Raw genomic sequence first — 23,365 nt, 5'->3', positions numbered from 1 at the left:
ATTGAACAATTAGAGAACTTGCAAAGAGCTCACTGGTTTGCTTGGGTTTGACTATCAAGCTCTCGGGCAAGAGACCAATGTATGCTGGGAGTTCGATGCAATCGGGGGTTAGTGATAGATACTTCAGCCTGGGCATTAAAGGATAAGCAGGCTTGAAGAGGCAGATGGCGCGAGCAAAGATACATGAGGAAAGTAGTCCCATGACTACTACAGAGCTACTAAGGAGACTCCTAGGAATTGAGTATCTTAGTGAGTAATGGAAGATGAGTAATGACTGAATTATGGAGAACTTTTTAAAAGTCAGATAAAGATGTCTGCACTTGTTACAAGAGGGAATCAATATAGGTTTTTTATCTAAGTAAGAGAATTGCTTTAGTATGCCAGTGTAGGATATAATGCAGAAGGGCAGGATAGATTAAGGGGAAGAATTTGGGGATCCCTGGGTGGCTCAGTGGTTTAGCACCTGCCTTCAGCCCAGGGCGTGATCCTGGAGTCCCGGGATCGAGTCCCACATCAGGCTCCCTGCATGGAGCCTGCTTCTCCCTCTACCTGTGTCTCTGCCTCTCTCTCTCTCTCTCTCATGAATAAATAAATAAAATCTTAAAAAAAAAAAAATAGGGGGCAGCCCTGGTGATGCAGCAGTTTGGCGCCGCCTGCGGCCCGGAGTGTGATCCTGGAGACCTGGGATCGAGTCCTGCGTCGGGCTCTCTGCATGGAGCCTGCTTCTCCCTCTGCCTGTGTCTATGCATCTCTCTCTCTGTGTGTGTCTCTCATGAATAAATAAACAAAATATTTAAAAAAATAAAAAATAAAAATAAAATAAAAATAAAAAATAAAATGGGAAGAATTTAAACAGAAGTGATTGGGGATTATTCTAAAATTGTGGCATTGGGATTGGTAATTTCAAGAGGCCTTTTTTAATTAAAAAATGTCAAACAAGAAAAGTTGAAGAGTATCCAAGACACTCATATATGCCCACTGCCTAGATTCAACAATTGGTAGTGTTTTGCAGTATTTTATTTTGTATGTATGTAAAAAATTTTTTGACTTTTTATTTTGATGCAATTTCAGACTTAAAGAAAAACTGCAATAGAACAAAGAATCCCATATACTCTTCATCCAGATTCTCCAAATGTTAACCTTTCATTCCATTTTCTCTTACCATTTTACAGAATTTGATTTATCCATTTCCCTCTCCCTCCTCCACCCACCTTACTTTCTCTCCCCCTGAACCATTGAAAGTAAATTGCAGACCTGATAACCTTTACTTCTGAACACTTCAGTGTATATTTTCTCTTTCTCTTACATAGCTCCATATGACTCACAGTTAGGAAAGTAACAATGATTATCACATCCATAGACCTTATTCACACATCTTGTCAGTTTTCTCAATAATGTTTTTTAATAAAAGGAATATCATTATAAATGAAAATCTTGAGTCATACATTGTATTCAGTGATCACGTTTCTTTGTTCTCCTTTAATCTGGAACAGTTCCTCAGTTGTTTTTCATGACAGTGGCATTTCTGAAGAGCACAGTTATTTTTGTAGAATGTCCCTCAGTAATAATGGACATCATATCAGGAGGCAACTGATATTGTTCTGTCACTGGTGATGTTAACTCTGTATAAATACCCTATTTCTCCTCAGCTTTTTATCTACTTACTTAGTGTTACCATCTACTGAGGATCTTTGACTGAATCAGTTATTACTATAATAGTTGCCAAGTAGTGATTTTCTAATTCTGTCATTCCTTCTACATTTGTTAGCTGGCTTTCTACCATAAAGAAGTGTTTTCTTGTCCCCTCCCTCCCTCATTCCCTTCCTTTCTTTCCTTCCTTTCCTTTATCTATATCATTGTGAATTCATGGATTTATGTGTTATTCAGTGGATTATAACCTTTCACTACCATTATTTTGACTCTCATATTCTCCCAGGTTTGGCCAGTTGGGAGCCCCTTGGATCTTTTCAACATGAACCAATCATTCTTTGAGCCCCTTCTTACTTTCTAACAAAAAAGATGTTCTACATTCATCTTGTACTTTCACACCCTTAGCACTGAAATCAATTTCTCCAAAGAGCTCTAGTTCTTTTTTAGTGGAGAATAGTATTTAGAAACCAAGGTCTGAGTATTTGGTATGCTCATTGCTTCTAGGCCCATTCAGTAGACCGTGAAGAAACAGATGTATGCATATACTTAATGCCCATATATATGAGTGTATCTCACATACCTATATTTATTTCTACATCTGCATTTGTCTATACCTTCAGATTTATTAGAGTTCATACTCTGATCTTACCCTACACCACAGGATTAATTCTGTCTTCCCTATTTCCATATCATTAATTCTGTTATCTCACAGTGAGAAACCTAGCTCTCTTTTTTTACAATATATTTATTTATTTGATCACTTTTAGAATACACAAAAAAACAGGTTCAGAGTTACTAACCATTGCTTCTGTGGAAAAGAAGTCTACATATAATTTTTTTCTTGGTTATCTAATTATTAACCTGGAACAGTAGTTCTCAACATGGAGCAGTTTTATCCCCAAAGAGATATTTGGCAATATATGGAAACATTATGGTTGTTACAACTCAGAGGGAATACTACTGGCATCTAGTGGGTAGGGACCAGGGAAACTGCTAAAACATGCTACAATCCACAGGACAGCCCCAAATTTCAAAAGTGCTAAGGTTAAAAAAATATGAATACACAACTAATAAATTATCTATTGAAGGATTTTACATAGTTTTTTTGCTAAATCACTTGAAAATAAGATGTAGGCATCATGACACTTACTTCCTAAACACTCTTGACAGTAAGGACGTTGTCCTATATAAAGACAAATCCAGAGGTGGGCATCTAGGACTTTTGCAGATTCCAATATGTAGCGTTGGAAGAGAAGTTTTGTAGTTGTTGTGACAGTACTCCTGCCACTGGAAAATCTTTCTCTCTCTTCCCCTTAATCAGGAGACCATCTGAAGGAAGAATTGATAGGTTGACTAGAATAGATGAAACCAAAGCTAAATTTACTTTTCCCTGCAGGAAAAAGTATAATATAGTCTGAGTATGAAAATATGTGTATATAACATCTAAGACCTGCTGTGATCATATTGTGAAATTTTATTCTTAGCTCTTTTTTTTTAAGATTTAATTTTTTAAAGACTTTATTTATTTGAGAGAGAAAGAGCATGAGTGCAGGGAAGACCAGTAGGGGAAGGAGAAAGGGAGAGATCTCAAGTAGACCCTGGTCTGAGTGTGGAGCCTGCTGTAGGGCTCAATCCCACACCCGGTGATCACGACATGAGCCAAAACCAAGAATTAGACACTTAACCAATTGAGCCACTGAGGTACCTCTAAAGATTTTTACTTTTAAGTAATTTCTATACCCAACATGGGGCTTGCTTAACTTACAACCCCAAGATCAAGAGTCACATGCTCTACCAACTGAGCCAGCCAGGCGCTCCTCTTTGCTCTTTTGTAATTAAGTTGTTATACCTGAGCTGTTCGTAAACCAAAGTAATAGTCAAATAGAATGCACTAGAAGAATATGACCTAATATATTTATTTCAGCAGTGATCAATAGCAGAAAATTTTAATATTTTAATAAGATAAGCAGAGTGACAAGAGGGGAAAGATATTAGAGAGGGGGGATATTTGAGATGTAAAGCTGGATCTAATTTATTTTAATAAAACTGTTTAGGTTACATCATTTAATAACTCAACAAATACTTGTTATGTGTGTAGTGTTGGAGAAATACTGATGACAAAGTGAGCATGATGAAGATTTCAGGCTGGTTTTTATTTTGTTCTCTACAACTGGGGAAATAATGCTAAAATACTTTTTATTTGAAAAGAAGTTTGTTTTTGTTTTTCTATTTCCAGTTAAGTTCCAAGTGAAATTTTTCTGACTTGTTATAAAGTATTTTAAAATTGTTAAAGAATGGCATATACCCATCTTACTGATTCTCAAGCCTTACATAAGCTCTACATGAGTGAAATATATAACGTAGTATATGTTAATATATATTTTATAATACCATTGCCATGAATTACTAATATATATTTAGCTGTACTTGTATTCTTTCTCCAGGGTAAAAGGACTAAAATGCTTAATATAATTTGCTTCTAAATTTTATTTAACTCACTTGTGCTGTGTTCTTTATGCATGTCTAAATATGAAAGAGATGGCTAATATTTGATTGTAGAGATTATAGTGTGATACTAACTCTTGCTTTTAAAATAAACATTATTTTGTCAGATGACTTGCAGGGTGCACAGTCAGAAATTGAGGCAAAACAAGAAATTCAGCATCTTCGCAAGGAATTGATTGAAGCCCAGGAACTAGCTAGAGCAAGTAAACAAAAATGCTTTGAACTTCAAGGTGAGATAAAGATTACTTTGATTGTTTTAGGGGATGTGGAAGCAATGTGATATAACTAAGTCCAGAGGCATGGTCTCTTGTTCCAGATCCACAATTTTATTAGATATGTGATCTTGGGACATTTACCTACCCTCTCTGAACTTACGTTTCAGATCAATAAAGTGGGGAGAGTTACAGTTGCTCTACTTCCTTCATGTTAATGTGAAGATCAAGAAGGACCTATACCAATGAAAGATCTTAACAATTGATTACATATGAAGTACAACAAAAGGGAAAAACATAATGTATTTCAATTTCTAAGTTTTAGTTACACCTAGTGTTGACTCCTCAGTATAAGATGAGGGAAATTTATATCCCCTGTGATTTTACAGTGTAGTCTTCAGTAAATGGGAAAACCCGACAAAGTAAAGGTATAGAATTTTGCAGTTTCCCACTTTCTTTTCTAGTACTTATCCATAGTACCATAGGCTAGTGGAGTTGGTAACATTTATTCCCTAGAGCTTACATTTCCATATCATTCACAATAACTACCTAGTTTCAGTCACTTGGTAGCTTAGAAAGTCTTAGAACAAGAAGAAAGTAAATGGCCTATGCTGTCCTCATGTTCTCTAGCTGGCCTTCTTGTTCAGGAGGAAGATTCACATCTCCAGGAGCAACTGGGAACTCCCTGTTAGTTAGTACTTACTATGTACTTGGCAGTAAACATGAGAATTTTAAGTCTGTTTTTAAAATTTAAGCTCAAAATGCTGATTAACAACTATTAAGACTGCTCCTCATGTAAAGAATAGCACATATAATCTTGGTTATATAAGGTCTAGAAAACTCTGCAACTCAAATGAATAGATTTATTACTTACTACTGTTTTATGCTCCCAAAATCCTTAAACTATCTAACTGCTAATACTGATAATACTTACTGCTTAGCTTTTTTTTCCTTCAATAAACTTTAGGTGAGAATTTCTTAGAAATTTCCAGCTGCTCAATTCTGAATACTTTCATTAACTCATAAAATTAGATATACTATGTTTTTGTTTTTAGCTCTTTTGGAAGAAGAAAGAAAAGCCTATCGAAATCAAGTTGAGGAATCCAGTAAACAAATACAGGTTCTTCAAGGTAGGAACACCCCAGGGCTGTTTGGGATTATTATTGATTGTTTGTAGTGATACAAAAGGAATGGAAAGTAAGAATGTAGAGAGTTCCCATTTTTCATGTCTTTGGTTTGTTCCTGGAATCTGAGACTGATTAGACTCCTGGTGGGCTTTTTGTTTTGTTTTGCTTTTTAAAAACACAGTCTCCTAGTATTAATAGTGGACACTTTGAGTGAGAAGAGCATGGGTCAAGACATGGGTTTGGTAGGACTCACTTTCTGGGTTATATAGTCAGTTACTACAGAGGGCACCTTTGGACGGAATATCAATTTGAGCTGCCCTGTGCATCAGCACTTTTAGCTTGGTGACATTATTTCTAAAGCTCATAACAAACTTGGATTAAGGGGTGTCTGGGTAGCACAGGCAGGTAAGTGTCCAACTCTTGGTTTCAGCTCAGGTCCCAATCTCGGGGTCATGAGATCAAGCTCCACGTTCGGCTCTGCGCTTGGCACAGAGTCTGCTCGAGATTCTTCCTCCCTCTCCCTCTGCCCTTTACACTTGTGCTCTCTTTCTCAAACAAATAAAGGTTTAAAAAAACATACTTGAATTGCAACAAAAATTATATATTGCATGAATAGAATAATGATCCCTGCAGTGCTTTCATTGGTAGAGGCTACTCTTTATACCCACCGTTTTGCTATTTCTTTATGTGAACTATCACAGGTTCATTACAGAAATGACCAGAAAGATCCTTGCCTGTCAAAGTTTACTTCAAAATACAGTTCCTGGTGCTGTTAGGCTTGAATTGTGAGAGCCCTAGGGGAGATCTTTCTTCCCTGTGCTATTGTAAAATTCATAAAGCAAATTTAATTTGCCTTCGTTATCAATGAGGGAACTAATGTTATTTTAAAATTTTGGTTTGAGATGTAGAGTGAGAAATAATTGAACAGACAGTCTCAATTCAGAAAAAATGGGGAATCATTGTATAAGGCCTATGATATTTGCCCTAAGATATCCCAGAGAAAAAAATCTTTTGAGTTTTCTTATTTTTGAGTAAGACATTTATTTGAATTATGTATGTATCTACTTTTAAGAGAGAGGAGGGGAAGGGAACATGAGTGAGTGAACCTGGGCATAGAAGGGCAGACGGAGAGAGAGAACCTTAAGCAGGCTCCATGCCCAGCAACGGAGCCCCACGCAGGGCTGAATCTCATGACCCTGGGATCATGACCTGAACCAAAATCAAGAGTCAGGCATTTAACCAGCTGAGCCACCCAAATTCCCCTGGGGACATTTGAGTTACTTAAAAATTTAAATTTTATGATAGGTTAGAATTTCTGGGGTAGATTATATGTCTTTTTGAATAGAAAAAAATTTAAACTCTTATAATTTAATGCCTTTATCTATTAGCTTATGTAAATCTGAATTCAATTTGTATTTGCATTCTATTCTGTGTATGGGCAATTTTTCCTAAAGGTTCTATGACAAAGGGCTGCCTTTTGTCTTAAAGTTGTCTTACCTAGGCATCATTGAGTGCCCCCTAGTGCCAGCATGTGTATTTTATGATTTTATCCACAAATGTATGGTCCTGTTAATCTCTGGCCATTCTACCTTCAGATTTTGAACCTGTTAACCTCTCAGTACTTCCTGCATACTGAAAAAAACCTCATTTTATGTTTTTTTTTTTTTTTTTTTTTTTATTTATTTATGATAGTTACAGAGAGAGAGAGAGGCAGAGACACAGGCAGAGGGAGAAGCAGGCTCCATGCACCGGGAGCCTGATGTGGGATTCGATCCTGGGTCTCCAGGATCGCGCCCTGGGCCAAAGGCAGGCGCCAAACCGCTGCGCCACCCAGGGATCCCTGTTTTTTGTTTTTAATGCATATCTATGGGGCAGCCTCCCCATTTCTCAGCCTTAAATTCTCTTAATTATTTTAATTGTTCTTTTTTACCTAAGGAACTTGCTCTGCCTGTGTTTTCTTGTGTTATAGTAGCCAAAACTATCTTTCCAGTTCTGAACCAAGTATTTTACACAGATTGTTTCCAGTTCAAATCTTGAGGGCACTGGACCAGATCTGTTAAAAATACACCTCTTTGATGAGTCCTTATTCATTAATGTTGTCAATTCATTAATTCAACCAGTAATTCTTAGTTGTTTGCTCTGCTAATATTGAGGATAGAATATGCATGAGAGGGCAGCCCAGGTGGCTCAGTGGCCACCTTCAGCCCAGGGCATGATCCTGGAGACCCGGGATCGAGTCCCACGTCGGGATCCTTGCATGGAGCCTGCTTTGCTTCTCCCTCCACCTATGTCTCTGCCTCTCTCTCTCATATGAATAAATAAATTTAAAAAAAAAGAATATGCATGAGATGTATGGTCAGTGGAAAAGATAAACAGTAAGCAAATATAAAATATGATGTCCAATAAAAGCAGAGTAATGGGCTAGGGAATGAGAGGGCATTTTTTAGATAAGTCATCAGAGAAAGCTTTTTCAAGGAACTGACATTTAAACTGAAAATTGAATCAAGAACATCAAAGATTTCACTACTGCATACTATCCAACCAAGTAATTCCATGTCTAGGAATTCACTCTAAGAAAAAAATTAGGATTACATTATAAGCAGTATTTCTTATATTAAAACTGAACAGGGGATCCCTGGGTGGCGCGGCGGTTTGGCGCCTGCCTTTGGCCCAGGGCAGCGATCCTGGAGACCCGGGATCGAATCCCACGTCAGGCTCCCAGGTGCATGGGGCCTGCTTCTCCCTCTGCCTATGTCTCTACCTCTCTCTGTGTGTGTGTGACTATCATAAATAAATAAAAATTAAAAAAAAATAAAACTGAACAGCCTAAAATGTCTAAAATAAAGGATCAAAGAAGTCACAATGTAATTTTTTTGTTATTAAAAGATATTCATCACCAGCAAGATAGAGAACACTATATATGTTATAGTCCCTCCTTGTTTTTGCTTTAACATGTGTATAAAATGCATATAATAAGTCTAGAAGGGCAGCCCGGGTGGCATAGCGGTTTGGCGCCGCCTGCAGCCTGGGGTGTGATCCTGGAGACCCGGGATCGAGTCCCACATCGGGTTCCCTGTATTAAGCCTGCTTCTCCCTCTGCCTGTGTCTCTGCCTCTGTGTGTGTGTGTGTTTGTCTTTATGAATAAATAAATAAAATATTTTTTAAAAAAACCTAGAAGAGGGATGCCTGGGTGGCTCAGTGGTTGAGCATCTGCCTTTGGCTCAGGTTATGATCCCGGGGTCCTGGGATCAAGTCCCACATCAGGCTTCCTGCAGGGAGCTGCTTCTCCCTCTGCCTATGTCTCTGTTCTGTGTGTCTCTCATGAATAAATAAATAAAATCTTTTAAAAAAATCTAGAAGAATAAATACCAAATGCTAGAAGCAACTTTCACTGTGTGGGAGAAATAAAAAGATCACTTTGGTTTTTTACTCTTTGTATTTCGGTATTTTGACATTTTCTGCATTAAACTTGGATTGCTTGGACTGCTTAATCAAAAGCAACAAACAGCTCTGACAGCATGGGCTGTGTAGTAACTATAATCCCATTTGGGCAGTTCATTTATTTGTAATCGCTTTGGACAAAGAAAATGATGGATAAATATACTTTTGCAGCCCAACTACAGAGGTTACACATCAATATTGAGAATCTCCGGGAGGAGAAGGACAGTGAAATTACAAGCACTCGAGATGAACTGCTTAGTGCCCGAGATGAAATTTTGCTCCTTCATCAAGCAGCAGAAAAGGCTGCCTCTGAGCGGGACACTGACATTGCCTCATTACAAGAAGAGCTTAAGAAGGTGCGAGGTGAGCTTGAGCGGTGGCGGAAAGCAGCATCTGAATATGAGAAAGAAATCACGAGTCTGCAGAATAGTTTTCAGCTTCGATGTCAGCAGTGTGAGGACCAGCAGAGAGAGGAAGCAACAAGGCTACAAAGTGAGTGCACATATTTTACATAAAGCTCTTAACTCTTGACAGTGATTACTTACAGTTATAAAACTTGCACAAAATAATCATTTGGGCTTTTTTCTCTTTGATAACAATTTAGTTGTATAAAGCAATGTTTTTATATTGGGGCTATAAACATTCTTCAGGTTTGCAAATTCTACAATAAACTGAAATATTTATAATTTTATATTTTACTTTAATACTACTGAAATTATTTGTCTTATAAAAGTGAAATGGGAAGAAAATATTACTTCAAATTCAAGGTGATGAGATTCACCTGAGGTATAGATGCAAAATAAACAGGAACCAAAGAATAGCCATGTAAAATCTACATGTTCTTAAGGGAGGGGGCAAGTACGTTTTTCTCCGAAATATTTCCCTTATCCCCTAAATTATTATGGAAATTTTGTTCCTATATTAATGAATATGTTTTGGGACTATTTTAGGTGAACTAGAGAAGTTGAGAAAGGAATGGAATGTATTGGAAACCGAATGCCATTCTCTAAAAAAGGAAAATGTTTTGTTATCATCAGAACTGCAGCGGCAAGAAAAAGAATTGCACAAGTATGCAAGAACTCTTTTAGCTTCAGAATATTTCTTTATCTTAAATTTTCATCTAAATTAAATTTAAATTTGATACTTAAATACCCTTTTGGAGCAAAATGTTCAGCTAGACTCTTTTTGGCTATTTTAACAGGTTAAGCATGCTAACAATACTGCAGGTTGTGTGTTTTGGGGAACTTTTTTTGTTTTTTAACTTTCACTGTCATCCTACATTTCCTTTCCTTTTGATGTACTCAAGGAATACACATTCGTGGACTACAGCCCCCCACCCCCACCAAAGCCCTAAACAAAAAACAGCAAATATCTATACTTCATGATTGAATTAGTCCTATAAACTAAATGGTAAAAACTTCAAATATAAGTTGTTTTTCTTTCAAGCCAGTGATTCCTTCTGTTTGTAAGGGAATCAGGAGATGACTATAATAAAGAATTTATACCATTGGAAGATACAAATTCAGCTTTTGAATTTCACAGATATATATAAAATCAAGAACTCTCCAAAACTAGTTATGTTTTTCTAATATCCAGTACCTTATAAGCAAACCAAGGAATGCAAAAATTTATTCCAGCAAATTTAGTGGAGTCCTGTTTTCCCACCAACGTTTGTTGTATAGTTTAAAATCTATTTTTTTCCTTAAAAATGTGATCCATTCCATATTTTTATTTAAACACTATTTATGTTCTGATTCAGAATATGAAAGTTATACATGTTTATTATTGAAGCCACTCTTAATTAATCCACCTCCTTCCTCACAGTACACCAGAAATGGGGGTCTTTACTCTTGTTAGCTTGTGTTTATACTCCTAAAGAACCTCAGGGTTAGCAGAAACTCAGTGATCAAGGTCAGTTCCTATAAAAACAAGCTTTAGAAGAAAACAAAGGACTAGATACATCAGAAAATAGTAAGCCTCATTATCTGCTTATAAAGAATAACAGTTGTAATAGATTATACATTTTTAACAATCAAGAACTAGTTGAAGGAACAAGATGTGGTGATTTGTTCTTTAAGATGCCTTTTTACAATACCATGTTTTACAATACCATGTGTTACAAATCTATAAAACCCTTTTCTCTTTCAGTGTCCTGTCTTTCCAGTCTCTTCATACATTCATATGTATTACTTTTTAAATGTTTAGAGGTAACTGATAACAAAGAGTAAACGTATTATAACATGTAAAATTTTATAAAAACAATTCTAAAAACTGAATAGGATAAAATTAAGGTCCAAACACGAATATTTACACATATGAATGTATATATATATGTACCAACGGGATTGTCTGTATTGGCAGCACATTTGGACAAAATGTTTGGTTTAAAATGAGTATTACATGATGCAGACACTCAAATTTTTCTTATTTGGAATCTTAGCTAATCCATTTAGTTTGGTATTCTATCAAGCAAGAAATAGTGATCTTTGATTACTAGTATTGATTATCTTAAATTATTCCTGCCTTGGGATTATTGACATTTTAAAGATATAAACTTGATTCTTCTTTTCTGAGATATAATTTTTTTAAGATTTATTTATTTATTTATTCATTCATTCATTCAGAGAGAGAGAGAGAAAGAGGCAGAGACACAGGCAGAGGGAGAAGCAGGCTCCCTGCAGGAAGCCCAACGTGGGACTCGATCCCGAGTCTCCAGGATCACACCCCGGGCTGCAGGTGGCGCTAAACTGCTGCGCCACCGGGGCTGCCCTCTGAGATATAATTAATTAGAATCTGGCAGGTTGTTAAATGCTGGTTGTTTTTTTTTTTTTTAATTACTTCAGACTTGTTCAAATGTTGAAAAGCAGAAAACTCCTGATGAGTTAGAAGCATACAGTTTAAAAATATTAGGTCCCAGAAGGTGGAATATATTATATCATTAGTCAAAGTTGTCTGCTGAAACTCACATAAATTTTTTATGTTTCCTAAACTTTTTTTGGTCTAGTGGCTAACTTTATTTGGCAAGCCTTTTTAGCATATAAGTAGTATTTAGAAGTTAGTCTTCCTTTACAGAGTCTTCTGTGCCATTTAGTTCCTAGCTATATTGGGCTGATGCCACACTCATCCCTTAAGAATTTGCCTGGCGTACAGTCAGATTGGGATTTATACTCCATAGTTCCTTCATTAACAATATTGAGTCTAAGTCTTATGATCCATTCTGAGAAGCATAAAACTGTAATCTTGAAAACTTTATTCTCCTTTAGCTATTTCTGTTGTAGATGGGAGCCACATTCTTTCAAACAGTTACACTATGATAGGTCTTTTTTTTTTATTGTTTGTGATGTAAAAGAAATTGAACAAAGAATTTTTACTAATGCCTATCAAGCTGTTTTCCTAGTGTACAAATTGAAATTTTTTTATATCAAGCTATAAAAAAAGTAATTATAGAATTTAAGCTGGTAAACAACCTCAGAAGTTATTGAGTTCAGTGTTCACTGGACATTGGAGGGCACTGAGACTATCCTGGTGTTACTTGTGTCTGTGTAATACAGTACTTGGCACAGATCTAAGAGCTCAGGAATTGCTTCCTCAGAGAAGGAAACTGCACCAGTTAAGTGACTTCCTTAGCATCCCACAACTGAACAGTGGCAGAGTTGGGTCTAGAACCCAGCCTCCTGGTTCTTTGTTTCATGCTTTCCCCCCAATTTGGTGTGTCTTTTCATTTGAGTAGGTTTATCTTTACATGAGTCGACCATAGCTCATAAGCTCTGTCCCCCATCCTATTTGTTAAGTACTTAAATAAGAACATAGTTGAATATGTGCTAATTTCCTGGGGCAGCCCCACACTGAATCTTTTTATGGAATAAGTAATATAATGTGATGTAACAAAATTTAGTTAGTCACCTCCTACTTCCACTTTTAAGATTTCAACCTCTGTGCATATTTGATTATCTGAAAATAGAACACAGCTTTAAACACGCAAATTTTTTTAGTATTTTAATGCTTATTTATTGAACATATTCTTTTTTATATATTTTTCCCTCTGAAATTTACTCCATCCCTCCTAGTGAAATATATAAGAAATTGGACTTCCTGCTATGTCTGGTTTCTACATGAATTGAATAACTGTCAATATTTATGTTGCAGTTCTCAGAAGCAGAGTTTAGAGCTTACCAGTGATCTCAGCATCCTTCAGATGACTAGGAAAGAGCTTGAGAATCAAGTGGGATCCTTGAAAGAACAGCATCTTCGGGATTCAGCTGATTTAAAAACTCTTCTCAGTAAGGCTGAAAACCAAGCAAAGGATGTACAGAAAGAGGTAAAGCGAAAAGACATTATGAGCCCAATTATGGTTGGACTTAAAGCCAAAAGCAAATCAGATATTCATGGTAGTTAGATATAAAGGGAAGCAGAAGTCTCATTACCTGTCAAAAAGTTGGTACTTGGAGCATCTTTGCTTTGTGATTTCTAGCTATGTATCATGATCCATATAGAGAGAATTCATCAGTAGGATTTGGTCTCAAAACTATAAATATACAAACTTACATTAAAATTTTTTCTCTACCAGTTAGTTGACAGAAGCCCTTTGTATACCAGATTACTCAATTTATTGTTTATCTTTCAAAGACAATATCATATTTAACTTAGAACACTTTTGGAAAGCAAACTGGAGCCACACCATAATACTCAGTCTAAACCCTTCATTGACACTGGCCTGAAAGTTCTTAAAATTCACTTCATAGCCAGACGGCCAAACACACGTTCTGTGACCTTTTACTTTTTCCTCCTGCACTCCCACCCCTTTTCCCCTTTTTTTCCCCTTCTTCACAAATATGCATGTTCACTTTTCATGTCATTTTGCTTAAAACCTTGGCCTGGGTGGCTTTTTAAAAAATCATGTTAAAAATGGTGAGGGCTGATTTTGGGGTAGATACCCCACCCAGCCTCTTTCTGAGCAAAACGTTGAAGTTGACAGAGGGGCAATGAGTGCTGTGTATAGTCCTGCTGCCTTATTCTCCTCCCTGCATTAAGTCCTGGCCAGGTCTGGGAACAGAGGAGGCTGATGCATCTTGACCTTCTGGTCAGGGTCCACCCAGTTGTAGACTCTCTTAAATGAAGGATTCACTATACATAGAAGGAAGTTAAAGACAACTCTTTGTCTTTAATAACAAATTTCCCCAAAATTGTTTTTAGAAAATCTGTTCAATCAATGCAGTTTTTCTTTGCACTTCCCTTTCCTTGTAGTACCCTGAACATGGACATGATTGTTGTTGTTCTGTCTTCATGTTTGTTCTTAAAGGGAAAAAAAAAAAAAAACCTGTAACATTTTTTATTTACATGTGGCCATATTGATTTTGTAATATGTTCCTTTTTTATCTTCTTGCTAAGGATATGCGTTCTGGGAGAAATCTCGTTTTATTTAGTTGGAAAGTTGGAACACAAATTTTGTGCCAAAGTAAATATCCTAGTATTTAATACTGTAAAGCACTTTGTGTTCTTCCAGTCCATATGCCATAATTCTTTCAAAGTCTGGGAAGAATGCTGTGGTTGGAAGATTACTCTGTTGTATGTTACTCTGAATGCATTGGCCATTTTGTTGCATTATTTGTTTGCCTGTTTTTGGTCACTGAGCAATCAGTGAGAAATGCTTTAACTGCTTCTACAAATGGCAGTGGCATGTTGTCACAGCATCTAAATTGTTGATAGCTTTGGATTGCATTAAATGCAGCACATTTAAAAATATGTGTGAACTTGTCAATATGTTTCTTTTCTATTTTCTTGTTCAGTGTTTTCCATTGTGAAATGACGTGTAGTCATCACACTCCTTTGTAATGTAAAATTGCTTCTCTTTCTGTTTGTCCTGATGTCAACTATTGGATACTAGTCTGTAACTAAAATGTTCTTTAATGAGGTTCTTATATCTATGTAATCCACTGCAAATGAATTACTACCTTTTATTAATGCACATATATTCTCTTTCAACATTTCCCCTTTGTTCTCCTTTCTCTCATAGAATCATGCTTAATGTGCACAGTATCATGTATCTTCAGCACTGTAACAGGCTTAAATCTTACAAGCTAAGCAAGCCAGATATGATTATTTTTATGAAGAAGAACCAAAGGTGTTGGTAATATTGTGTGGTATTTTCCTCTTAATCAGAACTGAGCTCGTTTTTCACCTTCGAGTTAGAAAGCAAGATGGAGCAAAAATGATATCCAAGCCAGGTGTGAAACTAAGGCTGCAGAAGGTGACCTTTTGTTCCAACAATTAAATTTTATATATATATGGCAACTTGTATTTGAACATTTAACCAAAAACAAAAAGTACATAAGAAAGTAAATTTTAATCCCCAGGTATTAAGAGAAAAATAATGGTATATCATCTTTGTATCTGACTTAAGAAAGCATCTTTAGTAGGGATATCTATAATTTAAGAATTCATAAAACATTGAGTACACAAGTCCATCATGCAAAGACTGACTCAAGAAAGTTGTTTGGTTTCATCACCTTGTTCCAGGGCCAGAGACCCCTTCCTTGGTACTCACATGCTGAAGGTAAACAGCAGGCTCTTCCTGACGGGGCTGCCTTCCTGTCACTTTGCTTCACAGGCCCCTGAACAGAGAAATGATTAAGTGCTTTGGTGTAAAAGGCAGGCTGGATATAAGAATAATGGAAAAGGAAAGTAAGGGAAAATTTAGGTCAGCAAAGCAGTTTTCACTTATCCTTTATTAGTCACTGTAAAGAATCTGATCATTGAGAATTGATTATGTTCTAAGAGACTAGTCTGGGTACACTGAATTTGCTTTGGCAGCCTGCCAGCATCCTTCTGCCTCCTGGAAGGAAATCCACAGACCCCACAAAAAAGCTGTCATAAAGTCTATAAATCTTATTCCTTAGTTCATGGTCTGGCATACTACCCGGACGTGTTTGGGAACACTGTTAGGTAACAGGGAGTTCCTTTCACATTTTACCTCCCTCTCTGAACCCGTATCTTTCTTCCCACTTATTGGTAATCTCTCTGCTGACTCTGATTCCTCTGCCTTCACCTCTTCTGATTAATGTTTTTATACGTTTGCATCCTGCTTAATATTTCTCTTTGGAGACCATAATGAAGAGCTCCTAAGTAATCACCATGTAAAAGTGTTCTCTATTGAGAAATTTCTAGAAGATAGGCAGAAAGAGGAGAAACCTTTGTGGTATGCTGGACCCATGGTGTATTTATATCAGACTCAGCCCTTGTCTTTTCTTTCGTCCTTCTAAAACTTTCAGAGATGGCAGAGTGGGTCAGTGGAGCCCAAGACAGAGGCATAACCAGCAGCAGAATGGTTTTTGTTCTTTGGGAGCCCAGTTTGCATGTAAGATGTAGTATCTAGAAGTAGCACAAGTCAGAATTCCTACTTCCTGGACACTTAAAATAGGGGCAAAGCCATATTATGTCTTACATTGACCTCAACCTGTGTTCAAAGGAGAGCTTGTCTGTCTGAACATCAAATTGTATTCAATGAACAGTTTTTCAAAGCAGGAAGAGGCATGTTTCACCATAGAAAGATATTTATCAGGAACAGATTCTTAAATTTTATTTATTGATGTTTATAAGTTTTAGGTCAAAAGATAGAAATGCCCCAGTCATAGTGATTAGTACCTTAGATATATTTCTTTACTTCATTTGCTTAGAAATTCATTTATCCAGAACACTTTACTACCCAGTGATGACTGAGTGAAGGAAAGCCTGATGGGTGTTAGTACTTCTTACTTCAGGACTAAAATAGCTTGGCTGACATTGATTACCAGGATATAAACTTAGATTTCCTAACTTTGCCATTTAATTAGCCTACAGAGTTTTTCTGCACTTGCTTTTCTTTTGCTCAGTTTAAAAATTATTTTACTTTTCTCACTCAGTGGAAAGAGTGACCCTTTATATTAGAAACAGATGACACAATGGTGAATTTTTTTTTTTTATAATTCCAAAGCCAGAAAGTTCTTATTACATAGAATAAAGTTAACATTAAATACTTCCTATTATTAGTGCAAATGATTCTTATCCTCCTTAAAACAAAAAGGCTTGACTTTGGTGTTGCAGGTGGCTAAATAGGGTCTGGTATTAAGCCTGACTAGAACCATAACTTCATGCCCATTTTAAGTTGAGTCTGCACACTCTTTTTTCTTTGCCTTTAGTATGAAAAGACACAGACTGTACTCTCAGAACTGAAGTTGAAGTTTGAAATGACTGAGCAGGAAAAACAATCAATCACAGATGAGCTCAAACAATGTAAAGACAACCTGAAGCTGCTCCGAGAAAAAGGAAATAATGTAAGTCTTTGCAAACTCGACTTAGCTTTGACTGTGAGGCAGGTGAGAACCCTGAAATGGATTTTTTCAGAGGACTTTTTTACTGATTTGAGAAATTAAGGCCTATAGTACATGAACTAAGCTTCTTATTATGAAATTCCATTATGGAATCACTGTGCTGTCAAATATGTGAGTAAGAATTTGTCCCTTTGGCCTGTATCCCTAGAAGAGCCTTAGGACTACCTAGAGGTAGAGCCTTATTTGCAAGAAAATATTTTACCTAATAACTGTCAGATTTTCCCAGATGAATCTAAAGTTCTGTCACCAAGCCATTGTCTAGCACTTCATTTCTTCTCCTGAGAAATGAAACACTGTACCACCAGGGACCCACCTAAGAAAGAGTAGTACATATTGACTCCTTAGCATTTGGCTGTATCAAAAAAATGGAAACTTAATTATGGTTTTCCTTTTATTCTAATAATATTCTCACTAAGACATATTCCTAAAAAGCTTAGTGTCTTTTCGACCTCCTGTAAATATTAGAGATTATCTGTTGAGTTTCTGTAGTGTATGTATGTATATGTGTGTGTGTGTGTGTGTGTGTGTGAGAGAGAGAGAGAGAGAGAGAAATTGGAACATTTTCATATAAATTGAGTTTACTATTAATTTGTTTTTCATTTATAGAAAGCCAGATGGTCTTTAAAATGATGTTATACTAAATAAATGTTGTGTTACACGTTTCAGTGATCATTGCCTTTGTGGGCCCTAACTGGTGGCTGTTCAGTGTAGTTGGTTGTGCTCTGACTTATTTCAAATCTCTGTCATGGCTTGGACACTGCAGTGGCATAAGCCACACCATTCCTACAGAGGAAAGCACTCTGCTTAACTTTGCTGCACAAGTACAAAAGAGTGATGTTGCATGGCCATCCAATTACACAGTTGCATACAGAATGCTCATGAGTTGTGTTCAACTGTCCTTTGCTTTAAAAAAAAAAATCTTCATTTTTTTTTAGAATATAAAGGCTTGTTGCTTAGGTGGAAGCCCTTCAGAAATTAATAAAAATTGGGTTTGGAGGCTTTATGCTCAGCAAATTGATTGCATTGAAAATGTAGATTATAGAACTTTTCTGAAATCAGATCATAACGGATTGGTTACTTCTCTCTTTTGTGTTAATTCATATCTTTCTGAGTATAGAATTTCAGGCTACCTTCTACTAAATTAACCTATGAAGACATCTAGCATAATCAGAATGGAACCTTCTGTACTATTTAGAGCCTTTTCAAAAGTAGCCTGGCTATTATTACATCTAGTTGTACCAGTAATTACCTTAAAGGTGAATATCCTTTTTCTATGGTATTAGACTCATGGTACTACATTTTTCTCTGTAATAAAATTCATCATAGTAACTGCTTCCAATTTTAAAAATTAATTTTATTTAGCATAACTGAAAGCCATAAGTCTCAGCTGCCTGTCTTTATATATCAGATATTTATCACACATTGTATCAGATCTCTTGCTTGGTTGAGGAAACTTGTATCACAAGGCATTTATTTTTAAGCTTGAAAGCAATACCATCTCAGGCAAGAGAGTTTTAGTTTAAAAAAACGTTTTGATGGAGGGATAAAATAAACTTCAGCCCATTTGCAAGGGCCTACATTATCAAATAATGGAATCCAGTTATGGGACAAAAATAATGTACTGTCAAGCAGAGCATCAGTTGATGAGGTACTGCCATTGCTCTGTCTTAACATGTTACATTTCATTAGGATATTAGGGGGCACCCACATGGCCCACTGCCTCCAGCTGTCCCTTTTAAACTGGTGGTTAGGTACCACAGTCCCATCATTCTGGATTGTATTAGATGTCTTTAAAATGTTTGGATCAGTGCAAAACCTGAGTGCTATTACTTCTGTTACCTCAGTCTTCCTACCCTCCTTCCCACCCTCCTGGGGTCTAAATCATCTTATCTGATTTTTTTTATAGCATAAAATGATTTTAATATCCCTTCCCTTCTTTAGCCTTCCATATTACAACCCGTCCCAGCCGTATTCATCGGCCTATTCCTGGCTTTCCTGTTTTGGTGTTTCGGTCCATTGTGGTAGAGAAAGGTACAAGCACTACTGTTGAGTCCTTGTCTGTTTGTCCCCGTCACCTGTTTGTGCCATATTTGTAATAGAGTGCATGGCAAAACCACACAGGTATTTCGTTACCTGAAGCAAACCCTTCATTTAGTATGCCATGTATTGTGTCATACGAATGAACTGAACAATCAACTAATCACGTAACATTTTGTCTTGTTTCCTTTGTAGTACTGCTAACCATGAATTAATTCCAACCTAATCAGTTGTTACTATGCTGCCTTTAACTAAGTCTTTGTCTCTAGCAAACTGGAGTAAACTATGAATTGCTGCAATATTAGTACCTCCTTCCCCATTACATGTTTAATCAGATTTGAATGAGAAATGAAGCATTTGCCTCTTTGAAGTTTTCAGCCAGCTTTCTTCTCCCTCCTTTCCTTCTTCTTTTCCATAGTGTAGAGTTTCTTCTTTTCAACCCTTTGCCTCTACTTATACTGTGGCTATGAAGATGAAAAAGGATGAGATTAGCATAATGGGCCATTGGCTCACAATCTCAACCCCAATTTACTTGCATTTACTTATGAGACTTTAAACCTATTCAGTATCTCTCTGAGCCTTGATCTGCAACATCAGAGTATTTCTTTAAAAGCCAACTTAGAAAAAATAAAATAAAATAAATAAAAGCCAACTTAGTAAGACTCTTAGTACACTCTAGTACAAATAAAGCTTATCAACTAGAGCATTGATTTTATAATGCTCTCTGAAAGTTAACAAGGAATAGCCCACCCATGCTTGCCTACAGTAGGCATGCATGTCAGTAGAACATATGAGATAATCACATGACATTACTACATTAGACATGGTCTTTACTAAAAGTATTGAAGAGGCAGGGTCCTAATAGCACTACCCTATCTTGAACTCCATCTGATCTTGTCTTCCGTGGTTTCAAATTAGAAGAGCAAGCTTAGACCATTTTCTTCCTATCGCCTTACCTACCAGCCCCTTGTGTAAAACTAGCCCAACATACAAATTTGGTTTTTATCAAGAAATAAACATTTTAGGCAGACATGTATTCCAGGCAACCGAGTACACCAGTTACTTGTAATGTATAGATACTGGAGTGAATAAGCAGGCTGAGCCCACAGGGTTTCTTAGAAGTCACTATTAGGTTTCAACTATAACAAAATTGAAAACTGCCCGAGACTTTACTGAGCTATATCATATATATAGGCTTCCACACAACGGTCCACTAAAAGCGTTCCTGCTATAATGGCTCTCCTCACACCTTCACTCCCTCACCTTTTTTCCTTTTCTTTTTAAAATGTATTCTTATGTAAAGATAAGGTTTTTCTAATATTCTGTTAAGTATTCAGGACTCTCTTGGAACCAAGGGGTTAATAGGTATGAAAAAAGAGGGAAGAATGTGATATTGACTCTTGGTTTCTTTCCACACAGAAACCCTGGCCCTGGATGCCCATGTTGGCTGCCCTGGTTGCGGTGACAGCCATCGTGCTGTACGTGCCAGGTCTGGCCAGAGCTTCTCCATGAGAGCGTTTCTTGAGTCCGTACACCGTCCTCCCTTTAGAAGCTGGCATCACACTCATGCTGGGGACAAACAGAACCATTTTCTTCCTTTTTACCTCTTAAGACAGCAGAAGTGCAAGAATACAGCTATAGGGTCATTGCTTTAAATTATATAAAATGTATCTATAAAGAGGATATAAAATTGTGACTTTATTCTACTGTAAGCAATAATTTGCTTGCAATTTTTCATGTAATTTTTAAATTAGTATGTTGAGATTCTGAATATTATGGTGGCCTAAAGTAGGCTTCTTGGTACACCAAATTATTTATAACATTAAATTTATGGGTATTTTACTCTGAATTCTAATGACCAGATAATTCATTTTTCTGATTCGATAACTACCCAAATCAAACAACCAATACATACATGGGAAGAGAGGCCCTGTGTGCTCAGTGCCTATCAGTTTGAAATATATACACATATATATATATTTTTTACATATTTACGCCATTTTTACTTGTTATAAAACCACTGAGCTATTGGGAACAAGACTTAGAGACAACTATTTGCGTGGATTTTCTTTCTTTCTTCTTTCTTTCTTTCTTTCTTTCTTTCTTTCTTTCTTTCTTTCTTTCTTTCTTTTTAAGGAGAAATACACTTGGAAAATATTCTGTTCTAGTGATAATTTGGGGAATATGTGCACGCTTGTTCAGCCTTAATGTGACTTGACAATGTGGAGGACATCAACTTTGAAAAACTTTCCATGAGAGTGTGTATTTTCTTGAGCAAACTGAAGTATTTCTGGGAGCAAAAACAGTAATTCTACAATTTCAGTGCAGTAAACCAAACTGTTGAGTCAATTGGAATGTAATTTATTAAACCTCATGTATTTAAAGAGATATTTTCTTTAAAAGCCAAGTTATTTTCTCATATACAGCATTTTAGGAAGCATGATTTTTTTTTCTATCATCTCTTCCTCCAAGCATGTTTAATTAAAGAAAGAATTAATATCTCTTTAGATAAGCTTTTACTGACTTAATTGGTTATGATATTTCAAAGCTAATTCATGTTCAAGGTGAGCTGTTGTTACCTACCAACAGATTTCCTGGTCAGGTATGCAAATGGTTATTTTCTTTTTACTGTTGTTAATTGGGGCGTTCTGTTTATGAGAAGCATTATTCCCAAGATTAATAGTGTTCCATGCACAGTGAAGCACCTAAACACTGCTTGATGTTATAAATTTAAAACACAGAAGTGGAAGTTTAGCTATGGTTTTGTGCGGCACCACAGTTATGTCAATAAAATTTATTTAGGTCTTAGAATATCCTAAAGTATCACATAGTTAAATTTTTCAGTCAATGAAGACTGGGAGGGAATGTCAGTAAATTGGCTCAAATGTTCTGTGGCAATCCACAGGCCTAGCCAAATGTTGAAATAGAAGTTTAGGATATAATTTGCTTTGTGATGTTTGGCAGTCATTGTTTATACTTTAAAGGTTATATTTTAAGCTATTTGGGATTTGCTGTTGGGAGGATCACTAGATTTATGGAGGAATTAGTCACAAATGACTTGTAGAAAATGCTGTCATATATAGTTCATTTCATCATTTTCTGTTGCAGGAAGCCACTCCACCACAGAATGCTAATATGCCAGTGGTACCCAGTACCTCTTGTATATAGGTTATTGCAAATATTGTTCTGAAATGCTTAACTTCAGAATTACATTTTTTAAAGTAAATAATTGTTTTAAATCTATTTTGTAAAGATATAAAGTACAATAGAATTTCTGGAGTACAGATTAAACTATTTGCACTAACACACGTGATGTGCATGATTTAATAAAATAACTTTACTCTCCCTATGCATTTTTGAGTTGGATATCATTGAAATTCTTAGTGTTGACTCCACTGTTAGATTGTTAACAGTTATTTTCTTGAAATAACTCTTAATGCAACATATATATTTGGTGTTCTTCAGGGTTTAAAAGAAAACAGCTGTTTCCTTCAAGTTTTATTAGCCTTTTATTTAACTTACTGCTCTAATTTTTCTTTCCCTTTTATGATGGTTATTGTTAAAATGTGACTCACTTGCCAGGCAAGTCTCTTTAAATGTAAAGTCTAGTATCAATATTTATTTTATTCAAATTGAATTAATGGATTTTTGAAGTTATTGCCAGTTTTTTTTTTTTTTTTTTTTTTTTTTTATTTATGATAGTCACAGAGAGAGAGAGAGGCAGAGACACAGGCAGAGGGAGAAGCAGGCTCCATGCACCGGGAGCCCGACGTGGGATTTGATCCCGGGTCTCCAGGATCGCTCCGTGGGCCAAAGGCAGGCGCCAAACCGCTGCGCCACCCAGGGATCCCCTATTGCCAGTTTTTATTAAGAATATAAATGAGTCTATTCATAAGCAATACTTCTAGTTTCATTCAGTTCACTTCCAGGTTAAATAGAATAAGATTATTCACTGGTAGTGATAGTCATTAAGAAATTTTAATCATAGTAGTTAAGGTTGAACAACCCTATAATGATACATTTAAG

At 36.3% G+C, this 23,365-nt stretch overlaps 1 protein-coding gene across 47 annotated transcripts in view; it reads left to right on the top strand.

The window, feature by feature from the left end:
* LOC112665959 (sarcolemma associated protein) overlaps positions 1 to 22,688 on the top strand; it is a 145,551-nt gene extending 122,863 nt beyond the window's left edge. For 24 of the 47 annotated variants that reach the window (XM_025456310.3, XM_025456305.3, XM_035703440.2 and 21 more), the window contains 7 exons: positions 4,263 to 4,385; positions 5,423 to 5,497; positions 9,108 to 9,428; positions 9,887 to 10,004; positions 13,083 to 13,254; positions 17,111 to 17,245; positions 20,759 to 22,688. In XM_025456310.3, coding sequence (XP_025312095.2) covers positions 4,263 to 4,385; positions 5,423 to 5,497; positions 9,108 to 9,428; positions 9,887 to 10,004; positions 13,083 to 13,254; positions 17,111 to 17,245; positions 20,759 to 20,851 — 1,037 coding nt within the window. In that variant the 3' untranslated portion in view covers positions 20,852 to 22,688. Of the gene's footprint in view, positions 1 to 4,262; positions 4,386 to 5,422; positions 5,498 to 9,107; positions 9,429 to 9,886; positions 10,005 to 13,082; positions 13,255 to 17,110; positions 17,246 to 19,243; positions 19,340 to 20,758 lie in introns of those variants that run through there. The other 23 variants (XM_049098129.1, XM_049098123.1, XM_035703435.2 and 20 more) reach the window with 3 other exon arrangements.
* Positions 22,689 to 23,365: the final 677 nt, after the last annotated feature.

Source organism: Canis lupus, chromosome 20 (genome assembly GCF_003254725.2).
Source record: "Canis lupus dingo isolate Sandy chromosome 20, ASM325472v2, whole genome shotgun sequence".
In the NCBI taxonomy this organism is placed as follows: Eukaryota; Metazoa; Chordata; class Mammalia; order Carnivora; family Canidae; genus Canis; species Canis lupus.
Note: the sequence above shows the minus strand (reverse complement) of the source record. Positions and strands in the feature narration are given on the sequence as shown.